The following is an 18,046-nucleotide window of genomic DNA, read 5'->3' as shown; positions in this document are numbered from 1 at the left end:
CCTTCACACCATAAGATCGGAGAAGACTTTGAAAATCTCAACCTCAGAGATTCAACCACGCCGAACCCTAATCAGACCAGGATTATCATGTGAGCTTCTATCAAAGCTCAGCTTAAAAACATTGGGAAGGGGAGGAAACCATTTAGGAGCACTTTCTTCAGCATTGAACAAGCAAAAGAAATCACTCTCCAATTCCAAAGGATGTGCTCACTAAAAGACCCAAAATTCTTTTATTGAGTGACTCCTACTTTGTGAAGAATCCTTCATCAGTGGTTGTGAATAACTTGACTTTACTATTGATGCAGTCTTTAATGGATGGATTTGTATAAGTAATGGCTTTCACTGAAACCAGAAGTTGGAACAGGCTTGCGAACTAGGGCTCAATCACGAAAGTCATAATTACAAAAAGGAAATATTGTTATGTTGGATCAATTAAGTTTTTCTCCCATGTCATTTCCTCAAAATTTTCCAACCCAAGGAACACAACTTAATTGATCCGCAGGGAACCTCTTGATGGATAAGCAGAGATCTTTCTTTTGCTAAAAGAAGATTATACTTTGATGTTGTGATAGAAAAGAAAGTTGATCTCTTTGGAAGAAGAATTTCGCTTTGTGACATAGCAGTCTCCTCATCTTATGAAGTCACTTTTAATTTACAAGAAATCAATTGATACATGTGATTTCCTCCATTGGATCATTATAAGTGTCATTTTACGAGACATCATCATTAATACATATGATTGTCCATTATTGGGTCTTCTTTCTCTTTTTTTTTTGAATGGTAACAGAATATATTAAAAACGAAGACTGAGGAGGTCCCCCTTACAATATAGAGATACACAAAAAAGCCACGAGGAGCTGATACAACCCCATAATATTCACTTAGGGCGGGAGGAAATCAAAAAGCTCTAAAACCCGCTTCGAAACTCCATCTTTTGCCAACTTATCTGCCATAGCATTAGCAGATCTTCTCACATGCTGGTAGGATACCGGAAGTCCTTCCAAGAGATCTTTTATCTCATCAAAGAAATGAAGGAATCTCCACGGAGTGCCCAGAGGGCCCTTAAGCCATCTTATAACATTAAGCGAGTCACCCTCTACAATACAACTGTCTAACCTATCCCTCTCCAAAACCAGAATGCCTTGGTGAACTGCTCTAACCTCCGCTTCATTCGAATCTGTTGTTCCGATTGGGCCAGAAAAGGCCTTTATGACCTCTCCGGCACAATTTCTCAATACGCCGCCGATCCCAGCAGGGCCAGGGTTACCCACACTTGAGCCATCGAAATTTAATTTGACTAGCCCCTCAGGGGGAGGGCACCATGACTGAGCAGTTACATTAATATTCTCCTGACTATTACATACAACGCCCCATCCCTCCCACAAATCGAAGGCCGAAACAAATCGGAAAAGCGGAAGAGCCCGAGCCCAAGAGATAGTAAGAGCAATGGTCTTAATGTATAAGAAATAAGAAGATTTAGCTTTCCCTTCAAATACTCTATTGTTCCTTTCAATCCACAGAACCCGTAATAAGGCCATCAATGAAAGCCACCATAAAGTCTTTCCTTTTTTCTCCCACGGTGTGTATGACCAGCCTTCAAATAATTCTTTAAGAGAGACTGGAAAAACCCAATTTAGACCAAACCTTTACAGAATTCTTCCCCATATCTCTCGAGCTACTTTGCAGTAGATGAAGATGTGATCTACCGACTCCCCTAATTCAATACACAGGGCACAGTGGTCAATAATCAGCATATTCCTTTTTCTCAGAAAGTCCACCGTTTGGATTCTGTTGCCTAACGCTGACCACCCAAAAAAAACACACTCTTGGAGGAGCCTTTATTTTCCACACCCTTGCCACCAATGGATTTTCCTCAAAAGGCATCAAGCTATTGTAGAAAGACTTGACTGAAAAGCATCCAGACGAGTTTAAGACCCAAAGCCGTCTATCCTCCCCTGTTATACTGATGTAATTCTGATCAAGGAGCTGAAATAAATTGAGCACTGCAGGCAATTCTCTATCAAAGAAATTCCTCCTAAAGAGTGGTTTTCATATAACTTTACCAGCGATTCTCTAGTAACAATCTTTCACTAGAGCTGACTTATCAACAGCAACTAAAAATAAGTCAGGGAATAAATCTTTTAAGGGGGAACTAGAGCACCACCGCATGGACCAGAAAGAGATCATGTCACCGAGATACACTCTGTATCTAACACCTCGATCAAAATGTGAGTTTAGACAGAGAATATCCCTCCAAATTGTCACCCCAGGTTTGCTCAGGCTATTCAGAGAAACCCAATTACCTGGAGCAACACCATATTTTCCTGATATTACTTTAGCCCATAGTCTTGCTTTTTCCTCGCCAAACCTCCACAGCCATTTTCCCATTAATTCTTGATTAACCTGCTTGATCCTTCGGATACCGAGGCCTCCTCCTTGGACTGGCTTGCAAACATTTTCCCAACTAACTAAGGCCAAAGACCTCTTCTTCTCCGATCCCCCCCACAGAAATCTTCTCTGAATCTGTTCAATCCGCTTAACGACAGTCACAGGACATTTAAATAACGACAACTGATAAATGGGGATATTGGCCAATACTGCCTTAATCAAGGTTAATCTGCCTCCTTTAGAGACCAGATTCCTCTTCCAATATCAAGTCTTCTTTCAATTCTTTCCACAACAGGATCCCATGCACATTTGTGAGGTCGCCCTATCCCCAAGGGCAATCTCAAATACGATGCAAGCAGACTTTCCAATGAACAACCCATGATATTGGCTAGACTAGATGCTTCTGCCTCATCGATATTCACAGCATACAGACTTGATTTTGAGAAATTTGATCCGAGCCCTGTTACTAATTCATAACAACGGAGAATTGCCTTAAGATTGAGAATCTTTGAGGCCTGGGAGGAGCTAAAAAGTAACGTATCATCCGCAAATTGTAAATGCGATACCTCAATCCCACTCTGACTACATTTGACCCCTGAGACCAGACCCTCCGATCTTCCTTTCATCAACAGCACACTCAATGATTCTGCTACAATTACAAATAGAAAGGGAGATAGAGGATCCCCTTGACGCAAGCCGCGCGAAGATTTGAAAAAACCTTTTGGAGAGCCATTAATAAGAATGGAGAAATAGGCTGAAGATAAGCAGCTTCTAATCCATCATCGTCACTTCACACCGAAACCCATCCTTTCAAAGAAATAATCTAAACATTGCCAAATTTGGGTCTTCTTGAAATGCCTCTCCAGAGAGATCATTCTTGATTTTTGAAATTTACATCATTGGATCTAAAAGAAGTGAGATCATCTTTGTTTAGAAGTGAGTTTCATCATTGGATCTTCATTGAATAATGTTTCGGAGAAGAATGGTCTTGATTCATGTAAGTTGTACCATCAAATCTTTGAGAAATTACTCTGTTCCAGAGAAGAATGCTCGACTCATTTATATTGTACCATCAAATCTTTGAGAAATTACTCTCAAAGGTCATCTTTTGATCCGATATAATTTTAGCCTTTGGATCTTCAAGGGAAGATCACCCTAGATGTATACATTTTTTTAAGTAGTTAGATTTTTACGAATGCTTCCCCACAGGAAATCATCTTCAATCCAACACTATTGGATTTTCATGGAAGGATCTTTCAGAGAAGATCATTCATAATCATTGTATTTTGAATCATTGAATTTCAAAGGAAGTGTCGCTCGGAGGATATCATCTTCAATCCAAAATGATTTTCACCATTAGATTTCCTTCGAAGGAATTTCCAAAGAAGATCCTACCGAATCCTCATTATTTGTTCCATTTATTTTTTAGAATCCGTATGATGATTCGGATACCAATCCAACTGGGTGCTCTTCATGTTGATAGGAGCAATTATTTGGTTAAATTCAGGGATGTAGTTTATATGAGGAAGTGTAAACTGAAGGGCGCACTTGCAAAAAGGAGGTGAAAGGGTGCCCTCATTGGCCGCACATCACCATCATGTTTGACTTTTCAAGCATTATTAATGCATGATCGTGATGTGCAGCCAATGAGGGCGCCCTTTCACCTCCTTTTTGCAAGGGCTCCCTTCAGTCTAGACTACGTCTTTATATATTCATGGCCCAACCCATTAGAAGATCAATCGACATCGATATGCAAGTCCTTAGATGATTGGGATCTAACACTTGGATGCTTATATGCGAATTAGCATATATATAAAAAAAATCAGCAAACAAATTGAAATAAATAAAATATACCTGAATGCAAGAGTTGCCAACAACTTTATATCCAAGTGATCAAAGAATTTTACCCATGGATAGATGCATTAAAGTAGAAATTGTAACTAAATCAAGTGATAAATTGAATAAAACAAAATAGATCTGATGCAGCAGTCCATCAGCAAGTCAAACCAGCAACAGTAGAGAAAACATAATGCGATTCACAAAAGTGTAAGCATTTTAAGATTGAAGAAGAAAATCTTAAGGAGCCATTCAGTCAGGTGAACTTACATGTCAATAACAAGTTTGATGAGGACACTGGCAGCAACGTCCGTTGAAGGCTTTCCACTGTGGCTAGTTAATCTGGATGACATTGTCATGAGATTTGCATTCGATGAAGGGGTGTCTGAGCAAATTGCAGCTATAACCTCAGAGACTTCCGCCGCATTTAACCGCAAAGGCTGCTGTTCACTGTCCACATTAAGACGGTTAAGGAACTTTAAAATGTCTTATGGGAAACTATCATTTCAGAACTACCCTATATCAGATGATAAGTGAAGTGAGTGTGAACTAAATTTTTGACAAGATGGCAAAATTGAGAATACAAGGAAAAGGGGAAAAGGAAGACATTGAATTTTTAGATGAGGAATTATAAATCCTACGGTAGTCAAGATGGACTCGCAAGTGAACAAAAAAGATTATCTGAGGATAGGAAGGAATTAGCTTTAGTGACACCACTACTTTATACAAAGCGGATATGAAAAAGGGAATGTGTGACATAAAAAATAGAATAGCAAATATGGATGGTTGAACATTGACCAGAGATAACAAGAGGTATAAAATCTTACTAGCTTTAGTAGGATAGCAAGCATTTGTTTGGCAATTTCATACAAGGGAAGAAACAAGGTGGTGATTAAATAATTTGTCATTTAACAGTAAAGCATACAAACAGTTCTAACAGGTTTTTTTTTCAAGAAGACGAAGAGGAACGCTTTAACATTGATATTGCTTCAATTTTTCAAGTTATAAATCAACATAAAATGTGTTGCACTAGCCCCAACAGTATAGCATACAAACAGTTCTAACAGGGTTTTTTTTTTCAAGAAGACGAAGAGGAATGCTTTTAAATTGATATTGCTCAATTTTTTCAAGTTATAAATTAAAATAAAATGTGTTGCACTAGCCCCAAGAAAGACTATCCAAATAATTTTTTTGCAGTAAGCAAAGTTCGTTACTGATAACATGTAAGAAAATTAAACACTTCAGTTTTTGTCAAATATATAGACAATGGGCCTCAACTTGACAATTACTTTGGTAAATAGATCAGAAATAAATAAAACAAATCTAATAAGTAGGATTTAAGTGACAGCTTTCAAGTACCTGTAGTGCCGATACTGAAAAAGTGGACGAGCATGTAGACGTAATGTGCTCGCCACAGCATCCTCCCTGGAAAAATGAAGTACAATAGTAAAAATGGGATCAATTATTCAAAAAAATAGTAAAAATGGGATCCTTTCAATGATCAAAACTCTCTACAAGCAAATTCATTGATAACATACAATCTAAGTTATCTACAACATTGGCAACAGAGAACATGCTCTATAAGGCTACAACTATAACCATGCCAATAATTATCAATGGCAACCTGCACTCAACATAACCTAATATACTGTAAAAGATTATTGTTTTCTGTTTGAAACGCAGAATAAAAGGTTAAAAGAAGACCATGATATTAAAAAAAAATGCATATATTTTCAACTCGAACAGGAAAAAAAAGTATTAATTGAGTATATCATTGTATCATAACAGGGGTAAGGCTGCTCCATTGTGACCTGGTGGTCACGGGTTCGAGTCACGGAAACAGCCTCTCTGCAAAGCAGGGGTAAGGCTGCGTACATCTAGCCCTCTCCGGACCCCGCAATGGCGGGAGCCTCGTGCACTGGGCTGCCCCTTTTCATACTATCATAACAAATAGCACATTATGAAAACCTAGCAATAGTGAAATTTCCAGGTTGATACTGAAAAGATTCCCATGGTTTTAAATTTCGGCCGAAACGTTTCGTTTCGGCCGAAACGTTTCGTTTCGGTGGAAAACGAAACGAAATTCACCGTGAGTCGGAAAAGTACCAAACTTCGCCGAAACGTTTCGGAAATTTCGGCCCTCAGAAATTTCGGTGAAACGTTTCGGTGAAGTACAAAATTTCGGTGAAATTTCGGAAATTTCGGTGAAACGTTTCGGAAATTTCCGAAATTTTACAAATTTCACCGAAATTTCGGTGAAATTTTTACAAGATTTCGTCCGAAATTTCGTACCGAAACCGAAACCGAAACCGAGATTTAAAACCTTGAAGATTCCCTTACAAGGTGATTAACCCATGAGCAAAGCATCCAGAAATACATATGAAAACCATCAATATGATAGAAAACAATGGAAATTTTCAAAAGAGGGAACAAACAATTCAATAAAACGAAGAAAAAAAATTAAGGAAAAAAAGTAAAAGGAAACATACCAAACTGGATAAGGGCCAGGTTTCACGCGTTTTGAGGCAGTTATTGCTCTCAAATGGGAAGGAGCTGAGGCAAAATTAGTTGCAGCTGTGACTGTTGAAGGCTGCAAGAGTTTATCAAAATCAGATTTTTCTCGAGTGCCAGAAAGTGTCCAACGTTGGCCTTTCAATTTCGCCTCCATATCTCCAACAAGTAGAGCGGCAGCGCCAACTTCTAGGAAACTATGAGTACGAACATCTTGGGCCCCCATAACACCATCACTGGATAGCAGAGTAAGTCCATTAATATAGACTATTACCTTCAAACTTCAGGAAACTACCACAAAACAAATTAAAAAGGAACCTGTGGAGTGTGGCCTATATCAGAAATATCTTTCTCGGGAATTTCTTGGCAAGGGAAAATCTCGGAATGTATTAATTTTTTTATTTTTTCGGGTTTATATAGCAGAAAAAACAATAAAAATAAAATTATTTGAAAATATATAAATATAAAATTTAAGAATAAAATAAAATAAAAATATCGGGATAATATAAAGATATTTTATAATAAAAATGAATATATAAAATCTCGGGATTACTTGAGGATTTTGTCGTTTTATCAAAATGTCACAATAAAAACACTATATTTTGAAAATATCGGGGATATTTGTAACATCGCCTGTGGCATTGCATTGCAAACAAATTTGGTAGCACAGAATAGGAGTAGGTACCTTTCTGTTGTAACAGATGATGATAGCTGTTCTCTGTTCCCAGACCATCGCCATTTAAGGACATCGACAGAAATATACTTAAAGTCTTCCTCATCATTTCTTTCAGGACTTGATAAATTTAAAGGAGATGAATTAGGATTTTCTTTCCTCTCAGGAGATTCTTTGCTATTAGCAAGTGCGGGAGTCAACTGTGAATTAAAGGATCTACTCAACAAAGACGACAATGTCGGGAAAGACTGCTTTGAAGAAGTGGAGGCTCCAGTAAAAGCTGATGGTTGAAATGAGCGTCTAGGAATATGTCGAGCCACCAGGGAACGGACATATTGCAGTGACTTTACCAGTGCTCCAGATGCAAAGCTAGAAGGTGGCAAGGAGGCAGGAAAAGTATTTCCAGATGGCATATATGGTTCACCAAATTGGTTTAATGATTTCAACCATGGGGGTACTCTTTGATTTGCAATAGAGTCATATTCGGCAATGGTATTTATACAAAACATATCAATTTGTTGTAGTGTCTGCTCCTTAGGAACATATCTGCGGCAATAAGAAACGAGGATATGATAAATTCATACAAATTCCAATAGTTTGTTATTTTATGTACTTCGAAAACAAAAATAGCGAAATAAATGGCAGCATCCGCATTTTCAAAAAAAAAAAATTTTGACATTTTCAAGAAAAAGGGAAACGATATCCCCCCCGCGGAACTGTTTCTGTGAGAATAGTTCACTGTTTGAGGATAAATTCACCCCCTTTAACGTTTTTCTTTGCCTTTAAAACTTAGCGAATAACGTTAGTTGTGTGTGTGTGGGGTGGGGGTAAGGTTTTAAATTTCGGTTTCGGCATGAATTTCGGTCCTAACCGAAACCAAAATTTCCGCCAAAATTCAGAAGAAAGGCGTGAAATGTCTGTTTGTTGGGCCGAAATTTTGCTAATTTCGGCTGAAATTCTGTAAACAAATAAAAAATAATAATAATTTAACTAAAATTTTGCCGAAAAATTCCAAATTTCGGCCATTTCAGTTTCGGAATGTTTCGGTTTCGGTCGAAATTTAAAACCTTGGGTGGGGGGGGGATGGGATTTTATCCGTCAGTCAGAGGGGAAGAAAATATAATCTCCCAAAAAAAAAAAAAATGCCAGCATCCGCCAAAAAGGAAATAACTGTAGAATCTATATCTCCCACTTCTTCAACTGCATTTTCATATTGGTAGTGTAGGCCCCACCCAACCCTGATGAAGCCACGCTAGACATCATGTAACTTGTTACAGACAAACACTAGACAATCGTGTGCCCCTTTATACTTTCATCCTTTGATCAAATCTAGTGTGGCAAGATTTTTTTAATATTCCTGCATCATTTCACAAAAAAATTGGCAAGTATTTTCTTTTCATTAAAATCCAATCTTATCTGGATAAATTTTATGCCTGGAAATGGAAGTCCGCGCACATTTCCAAGTTTGCCCTCACAATTATTTAGAAGGATGTTGCATGGATTCTTTGCCACCCCCCCCCCCCCCCCCCGGTGTGCTGAATCCGTGTCGACACGCGAATCAGACATGGATTCGTGTGGGACACACCCAGATTCTTGTTGTAGCCGTGTCGTGTACGAATCATGTTTTTCAGGCAATCTGAAACAGCATTCTCTTTTGAAATGTGAATCTAATATATTTTCCCTTTAGACTCGGTTTCTTCTTAACTTTTTTTATATAAAAGCATGACCCATCCACTCTTAATAAAAACCATAGCATCTTGACCGTCTACCCTCAAACATTGAACCCCTTCCCCCTTCTTTTTTTTACTCAATAAAACCCTAATGCCTCGACACTCCCTCAAATTTTTTCATGAATACAATATTATGTATATATTTTTATATAGTTAAATTTTTATTTTTTATTTTATTTAATAAAAATTACCGAATCCACGAATCCTATTTTGTAGGGTTTGCCGAATACGCGCGACAAGCGAATCCGAATCCATGCAACACAAGAAGGAAATCAAATTCCAACTGTGTTTCAACACATCCTAGTCATAAACAGCAAAGATAACTCTGTAATCTAACATGTGCTAGTAAAAAGTAAATACTGTCATACAGTGCATTCAAAATAAAAGCCAAAAGCTGCAACTTACCGCAGAAGATAACGTTTCAGAACTGTCACGCATCTTTCAACTACTGCTGGGCTGGAGGAAAAAAAATCAATTAGCAATAGGATACCACACTAACACTACAAAAGGTTCCCACAACCATACACTAGGCAAGGGTCAAAGAGAATGATGATAATACAAAGTTTATGCAAGGGGAACAGCATTATACAACCATTTATGCAACAACATGAAAACAACTATGTGAAAGGAAATTTCTTTTTCACACTTTGATCCCAATTATGTTAGCAAAAAAGACCAGCAGAGAGCCACAACTGACACCATTATTCTTGAGAAAATCTTTTTATTTGATTGACTGATTAAAAAATACCCAACATCTCGAAAAGTAATTTTATCATACAAATGGAATAGTACAGTTTGTTAGTAATAGATAGATATCGACTGCTTACAAAGAAAGTGCAGGTAGATATCAAGCATAAATTCTACATGTAAATCTTTGTGAGTCTTACCTGTTAGTTTTAAGATTCACCACTGTTGATTAATGCTTAAAGGTAGAAATAAAAACTAAGCCCTGCTTGGTTTATGACTTTTGATTTACATCTTGTTTCCATAGATCAAGATGACATGTTCATACATAGCTCATGAACATACTCTATAATCACCTTTCGCTTGCTTTTACTTATGTGGAACTTGTACAAAAAGTAAAAATGGATGATTGGTTCATATCTTAGACAAAAGGTATTTCATTAGTTTATTCTAATTGTTTATTAACTAACGTTAAAAAACTTGGGCATGAGGGAGAGTAGTATTTGTATCTGATTAACAACAATCTTTTGAGAAAAACATACAACAATGATATTCAACAAGCTGACCTAAAAAAAGAAAGTTCATAGCAAGACGAGAAACATTGAATACATCAGAAAGACTCAATGTCCTGCCCCATTTCGTGTAGCAGGCAACTACAAAATGAGACAGATTAGATAGGATGTTACAGAAGTTTAGCCGTTCAGAGCGACTCGAAGTGCTCTCCAGCCAGCAACCAACGTTCAGTTCAATGCCACCTGGGAGTCATTGTAAAATCCTTTTCCTTGTCCTAAACTTCCACTCAAAAAACTCACCTTTTGGAAATCTCAAATACATATGTACCTATATAGTGTTTGTTTGTTTTTTTTTTGTTTTTTTTTTTTTTAAATGGACCTATATAGTGTTTGTAAATAGAAATTACACATTAATGATGCGGAAAAATTCGGTCCCCATGGTTTTTTTTCCTCTTTTTCTCTTAAAAAATCTCAGCTATCATTTAAAAAAATAGTTGGCACCATTAGAGTATAAGTTAATATGGTTAAGCTTTTCTAGATCTCCATGTTGAACTTCAATTCTAGAAGCAATAGATATTGTCTTTTCTGAAAGGTAACTGGAGAAAATTAGATTAATAAAAAAGTATAGTAGAAAAGGGTGAAGTTGATTAAACACGTAAGTGTGCACGTACGCACGTGACAAAAATGAACATAATAACACTAGGAAAAAAGCACTAAAAAATAGACCTCTAACTACCGATTCTACTTCAAGAGAGGAAAAGAGTTTCTGATTGGAAAAATCTCTCTAATAACACCTCCAGCCAAGGTATCTACGACACCGTTGACGCTTCTTCAGATATGTTTAAAGGGAGTGAGTAGCTCTTTGCTTAGATCAATGATTTCAAGAATAACACTAGCTAAATTCCATGCGGTCGGACTAGCTCTCGTAGACCAAGTTATTGGGATTGAAGAGTCACATTCCCTTATCAAATTACCCTTTAATTCAGGCTTGAAAACCTTTACAATCACCAGTTTATACATCTCGCTCAGCCAACTACAACATGCCAAACCATCAGCTCCTCCAAAAGAGTTGACCACACACATCAATTGATATTCACACCACTTAATAAGCACATGGCAGAGCAAGACAATGTTACATGGGCACTTCAGCTTTTTGTTAGAGGACGTGTATCCAACACCAGACACTTGACATATCATGTGCAAAGTTTCTCTACCAGTCTTTTTCCACCAAAATCACTTAAGTTTTTTAAGTTATGAGTGTTCTAAATAGGCCCCACACATGTATTACGAAAATTTGAAGCCATTACGTCATTAGAGCGTATTTTTGTCCAAAAGTAAAGTTTTGTTTAGGGTTTTAGAACTTTCTAGTTCTCTTTTTTTTCTTATATATATTGAGCCTCGGGGCACTTTTCTGGAATGCTATGCGATGGAATGAAAGAAAAAAAAAAAGATTTGAAGCCTCTCTCTCTCTCTCTCTCTCTCTCTCTCTCTCTCTCTCTCTCTCTCTCTCTCTCATTAATTAATGACTGGGAGAAAGCAAGAAATAACCCCTCACGTGGATGTCATGCCTTTTTGAAGTGTGATGCTTCATATTAGCTCAGTTTTCTATCCCCAAACTCAATCTTTCTCTTCTCTTTTCTCTTATCACTTTTCTCACCCTTCCTGGCCGGGTTTATAAACCTCCCTCCTTTCTATCACTATCTTTCTCTTTTTCTTGATCTTGACCTCTCTTCTTGCTCATGACCACTTTCCTTGATTTCGATTCCCTTTTCTTGATCTTGATTCCCTATTTCATCTCTCTCTTTCTCTTGGCTGCCATTGATTCACATCAAATCCTAAGTACCCTAGTTTCTTTTCATTCTCCTAAAATCAAGAGAGAAACACATCAACCAACAAACCTCCCCAAATTGTATTTCTGAAAGAGAGAGGAAGATTTAGGACACTAAGGAAAGAAAAGAAATGAAGAAAAAGAATATTGTAGAATAAATGAGAGAATAGGGCCTACCTCATCTCTTGAGTTTTCTCCCCTCTTTACTATTGTGAGAAAAGCCTTGGATACTTTCAATTTTTGAGTGGAGCCCTTTTCGCCCTCCAATCTTAATCATTTTAAAAATCGTTAACCTTAAAACCTTGAATTTTGAAATCCAAATCATTGAACCCTCCACCCAAAATTGCAAGTATTTTGTTTCTATTTTTTCTTGTTGAACCCAAACCCCTCCTCTAATTGCTACGATTTTTTTACGCTTGAGGTAGATGCCTCTTTGGTTTTATTAAATTTCAAAAAAAAAATATGCCTATTTGGTTTAATTACTTCTTGTAAGCTTTGCCATGGCAAAATTTCAATGAGAGATAATAAATTCATGTGTCTTAAAATTGAACCCAAGCAGTCGTCTAACTAGGTTTGAGATGAGCCGGCCATGACTTCGGTCAGATTTGATTAAACCACCTTCAATTACAGAAAATTGAATGAACCACCCAGTTTGATGGTTGAAACATTCAAACCGTTTGCATGTTTCCGTCTCTTGATTCTTCAAGTGCTAATTAAAAAGCTTCTATATAAATGCATTGCCTATTAAGAAACGTGAGCATTCAATTTAGTAACTAATATTTTGAATATTATCAAAGCTTAAGCAAATAGCAAAACCTAAAAAAGTCGAAACTTTCTTGCAATCTTATTTACTTAAACTTTCTATGCTAGAATTTAGAAAATAGAATTAAAAATCTCAAATAAGAGAACAATTCTTAAATTCTCACCTCATATCTTTGTGCCTTAGTTTTCCTTCTTTAATGTTATTTTTTAGTCTCCCTTAATTTTTATTTTTATTTTTGGTTTTATTTAAAAATATTTATTTATGATGTCCAAGTTCAATTAGATTGGGACAAAAGCTTAGTTGAGTTGAGTTGAGTTGAGTTGTATGATGTCCAAGTTCAACTAGTTTGAACACCGGTCAAAACAATTGGAATCAAACCAAGTACAAGACATGCGTTTGTGCCCATGCAACATTGTTGCAAGACTTGTCCACGTCTTGAATGTTCATGAAAAAAGAATTTGTGCAGTCTTTAGAAAAGACACTATATCTGTCTGGCATTAGCAATTCTATAACACCTGACAATTTCTTGTTAAATGCCCAAAATCTCATGATACTTAGATCACCATCTACTTCGATCTCTTTGTTAGATTATAAGGGCAACACAGATATTATTATTAAACGAAGAGATTGATTTTAGCACAAAAGATAAAGCTTTAGTATGCTAGTGTTATTCTGTAGCTTACAGACTTTAGTGCAAAGGATAAAGCTTTAGCATGCTAGTGTAATTCTAAGGCTTAGAAACAAAAACTCAACTCAACTCAACTCAACTAAGCCTTTGTCCCAAACTAGTTGGGGTCGGCAGCTTAGAAACAAAAAAATGGAACTAAAATCCCCATCAACTTATTTATGTGTATCACAATAAAGTTGAACACAGTATGAATATCTGAAAATTCCGAATATCCTAAGAAAGTGAAGCTCTATCTCTTTGACCACTCTAAATGTAACTTCAACACTTCTTTTTTTCTATCTTGAAAAGTACTTCGAATCTATCTTGTAAGAAGAATTAAAAACCATGAATACATGAAAGTATAAAAAAAATCCAAAAGTATGATGTAATAAAAAAAATTGTTAGATTGTAATTCATTCAGTCAAACAATATTTATCACAGATCTATGGCATATACCTTCGCTCCCTCTCTGCAAGTGCATGTTCTAAAAGTACAATGTAAGCGACATCAGTTGTTGATGGGGCAGCTAGATAATCCTGCCAGATGAAACTCAGATTTATGTAATATCCACAAAGAAAACATGTAGATGAGAATTGGTACAAACAAATTAGCGATAAAATACCTTTCAAACAATGAAAATTGTATTGGAATCAAAGTGCGAATTACATGAAGCCAAGTTTCCTAATATATACCATCAATACTAACTCTGTGCTGATTATGGAGCCAATCTTAATGAGAATTTGTACTGGTATTCCATGCTGTGTGTATGATTTTGGAGGCCCACTCCTAGGTGAGGCGATGGCTAAAAATTAAACTTTTCTAGTAATAGAATCTATTAAGCAGTTGAAAGACAAAAACAGGACCACTACAATTTGAAAAGTAATACCCCCTAGGAAAGATTTGACTCAGAACAGTAAACAACACTCCAAAAGTCACCTCTAGAACAAGGCAAAAAATCAATTAACTGCTTTTAAAATTCGTAATCATGTCACAACTAGACCTAAATTAGGGGTATAAATGATTAGATACCACCATCTCTAACAGCTTAAGCTTTGGGAGTAATTAGTTGTTTGACATGGTATCAGAGCTATTGCCTCACGGCAGGTCCTGGGTTCAAAACCCAACAACTTCTGGATATTAAAAATCCATGTGTACGGCCAAGCCAAAAAAAGAGGGCCGCATGTAACGTGAGGGGGAGTGTTGAAGTATATTTGATTAAATAACACCAATTCTAACAGCTTGAGCTTTTGGAGTAATTGGTTGTTTCACAATAAACGAACAATCAAAGCCAGACTCCCTAATTTAAACAAGAAACAGAAAAAAAAAAACCCACTTCAAAAACCAGATCTAGACCAAGACCCAAAATTCAAATTTTGAAAAAAAAAAAAAAAAGTTTAGATATTAAAAAAAAAAAAAACAAACAAACAAGCCAAAGGAGATTTTAACCAATCTCCTACATGCTCTAGTGGTAGAGGCAATAAGTACTCATGTTGCCATGAGGTGTAGGGTTCAAGACTGGTACAGAGAGAATCAAAGTGAAAGGAGATTTTGTTTGAGTGTGAGAGATCTCAGCGTTGGATTGTTAGTGTTAGCTTTGGCAATGGTTTAGATTAGGCAAGTTGGTTAAATGAGTTGACCTAGATATATTAGGCAACATAATTAGATTAGGATGATTCTATCATTATCTCTTTCCATAATTACTCCTTGTGTTTCTACTTTCTATGTTTATGTTTAGAGTGTTCTGTACAGAACACTCATTAGGCTCTTTGTAAATTAATCTAGGGGGCATGTTAGAGTGTCAAAGATCTCTCAAACTTTCACGATTTCTAAATTAAGCCACTGAACTAAAATCCAAACAAGAGTTAAAGTAGGTAAACACTACCAGAACTAGATTCCAAAATCGGATACGTGAATCAAAACCCTAACCCCAATTTGAAACCAACAACAGTATTAGAACTACTTGCAGAACTAGAACTTGAAATAAAGCAACACAAATACAAACAAGTAGTTAAAGATCAAAACCCAAATCAACAGAAAATGAGAGTGAGAAAACGAAATTACAAACCCTAAGAGTCCTCGCAGACTCTGAAGCGACTGTAGAAGGGTTCCCATGGTGAGATGAGAGGCAATCTGCGACCGCCTTTTGAAGAGGCTCAGGAGGCTTTTTCCCTAACAAAGATCTCATCCTTTGAGAAATCCCTCCAAATTGTAACCTAGAATTACTAGGGCTTCTATTAGGGCTAAAACTCATCTTCTTTCTTGTAGCTTGGAATTGGTCTTCCATGGCCATTCTCTTTCTAACTCTCTAAACCCAAATCAAAATCTCTTTGTGTAATTTCTCTCGATTTTTTCTCTACATTTGAAGAAATCAAATGATGAGTTCTGGGTTTTTCTCCTTTGGAGTGAAAAGGGAAGATTTTTGGGGGAGAAATAGAATTCCTCGTTTTCGGTGTTTATATGTATGTATGTGGAACAATAGCTGGCATTTTGCTTTGCTGGACACAAGATGCAGTGAAGGGCATTTTTGTCATTTTGTATGTAGAAACAAAATGAAAATGGGGAGACTGGTATTAATGATAGAATATTTTGTACTTCTTCGGGCTATCTTAATCAGAAATCTTTGGGTTATCCTAACCTTTGATTGCTGATTTTATGGGAACTGATATATTCGCCTTTTTTTTTTTTACCTGGGACAGCCCCTCTAGTGTATTTATGAGTATGGTTTTAAATTTCGGCCGGAATTTGATCCAGATTTAAACTGAAATTGGCGAAATTTACCAAATTTCGGAAGAAATTTCAGCAATTTTGGCAAAATTATCAATAAAATATTTTTTTTTAATTTCTTTATAGAATTTCGGCCAAAAAAACCAACATTTCGAGCGCTTCTACCGAATTTATTTCAGTTTCGGTGAGAACCAAAACTATACCCGAAGCCGAGATTTAAAACCTTGTTTATGAGTAAAAATAATGGGGTGAATATGCCATTTCCCATTTTTATGGCACATCATTCATGTGGGCCACAGTCCCAAAATTGTATCGATTGGACAATCTAATCATTTATTTAATGACCAATGTGCTGTTCCACATTGATTGTAAAATTCTAGTACATTGCTGGCTAATTTTCATCCTAGGCATCCCTCTGAAGACCTTACTTCTGTGGGCTATGTTAATTAGTAGTCCCCCCAATCTTTGATTGCTCATCGTCTGGCCCATCATGGGCTGTACTTCTAAAATTGTACCGATTGCACAATCTAACCATTTATTCAAGGAAAATGATACGGAGACCTAGAGTAGGACCTAAAACGGGACTTGCAATGAGAATATGCCATGTGTTGAAGAAAAATATACTTTCTGATGTTTTTCCTAGACTTACGGGATTACTCACGTCACTAGTGATATTGTGGCGTGAAACAATTTGTTCAGTCCCCTTTTAGGTCCTACTCTCGGTTTCCCTAGCATTACTCATTATATAATAACCAGTGTGCTCCACTTTGAATGTAAATTTCCAGGCCATTTTTCACTAGTTTTCCTTCCATCTAAACGCCATACTTATGTGGGCTACCTTAAACAGTAGTCCTTGGTTGCTCATTTTACGGGCGTTAAGAGACCCTTCTAGCCCAACACGAGACACAGAATAGGTGCATACAATTTTCAGAGTTACGACATCAGAAAGCCCCAAAAAAAGGCAATTCATCATCTTGACCACTTTGCATGGCCATGAGGCCGAGAACAATAGACAATCGTTGGACATTGGTATTCTTTGATCCCATGAGGTTGCTCTACATGGATAGAAATCCTTGGATAAGGTATCCGGGGTGATTGGTAGATAAATTTATCTTGAATAAACTCCAGAGATTTGCTACCTTATATAATATATAATCTGCCCAGTGGGGCTGTTCTCACTGGAAACCCAGGATAGCAAGTCTCTTCAGGGATAAAATAAACCCTGTCTAGCTAATAGCTATTCTGACGGGGAACAGGGACATTGATTTTTGCGTTAAAAATGTTTTGAGATGTGTTCTTCGAGTTTTTATATGGTGTACGGCTGTATAGTCCTTTATTTTTAAAAAATATTGTACAGCTTAGACCATAGGACGATCCAAACCATCCATTTGATCGACAACTAGAGTATTTTTTTTTTTAATGGTTGATGGGCCACAATGTAAATAGGTATGCCCAAAGAATCATCTCACGGATGTTCCCAACCGTCTGATCTTATGGAGATGATTTTTTGGGCACAACCTATTTACGATGTGGCCCATCAATTGGATGGTTTGGATCATCCTGTGGAGTAAGTCATACGGTAATTTTTGAAAAATACTGGACTACACAGAATTACACATTATAATTTCTCCACCATATCAAATCTCCTGTTACTCAAAGGAAATTGTGGAGTTCAAAGTTCAAATCTCCATGCCATGTAACATGTGATCATAAGATAAAATGTTGTGTTA

The 18,046-nt window shown here is 36.8% G+C and overlaps 1 protein-coding gene across 2 annotated transcripts in view; it reads right to left on the bottom strand.

Moving 5' to 3' along the window:
• Positions 1-16,054, bottom strand: part of LOC143872822 (uncharacterized) — a 34,754-nt gene extending 18,700 nt beyond the window's left edge. For both annotated transcript variants that reach the window (XM_077376768.1, XM_077376767.1), the window contains exons 1-7: positions 15,658-16,054; positions 14,049-14,128; positions 9,544-9,594; positions 7,421-7,954; positions 6,714-6,971; positions 5,584-5,649; positions 4,495-4,674 (exon numbers count right to left, since the gene is read on the bottom strand). In XM_077376768.1, coding sequence (XP_077232883.1) covers positions 4,495-4,674; positions 5,584-5,649; positions 6,714-6,971; positions 7,421-7,954; positions 9,544-9,594; positions 14,049-14,128; positions 15,658-15,882 — 1,394 coding nt within the window. In that variant the 5' untranslated portion in view covers positions 15,883-16,054. The remainder of the gene's footprint in view (positions 1-4,494; positions 4,675-5,583; positions 5,650-6,713; positions 6,972-7,420; positions 7,955-9,543; positions 9,595-14,048; positions 14,129-15,657) is intronic.
• Positions 16,055-18,046: the final 1,992 nt, after the last annotated feature.

Source organism: Tasmannia lanceolata, unplaced genomic scaffold, assembly GCF_043159265.1.
Source record: "Tasmannia lanceolata isolate RefF3 unplaced genomic scaffold, GAP_Taslan_0.1 ptg000002l, whole genome shotgun sequence".
Taxonomy (NCBI): domain Eukaryota; kingdom Viridiplantae; phylum Streptophyta; class Magnoliopsida; order Canellales; family Winteraceae; genus Tasmannia; species Tasmannia lanceolata.
This window is presented reverse-complemented; position numbering and strand designations above follow the sequence as displayed.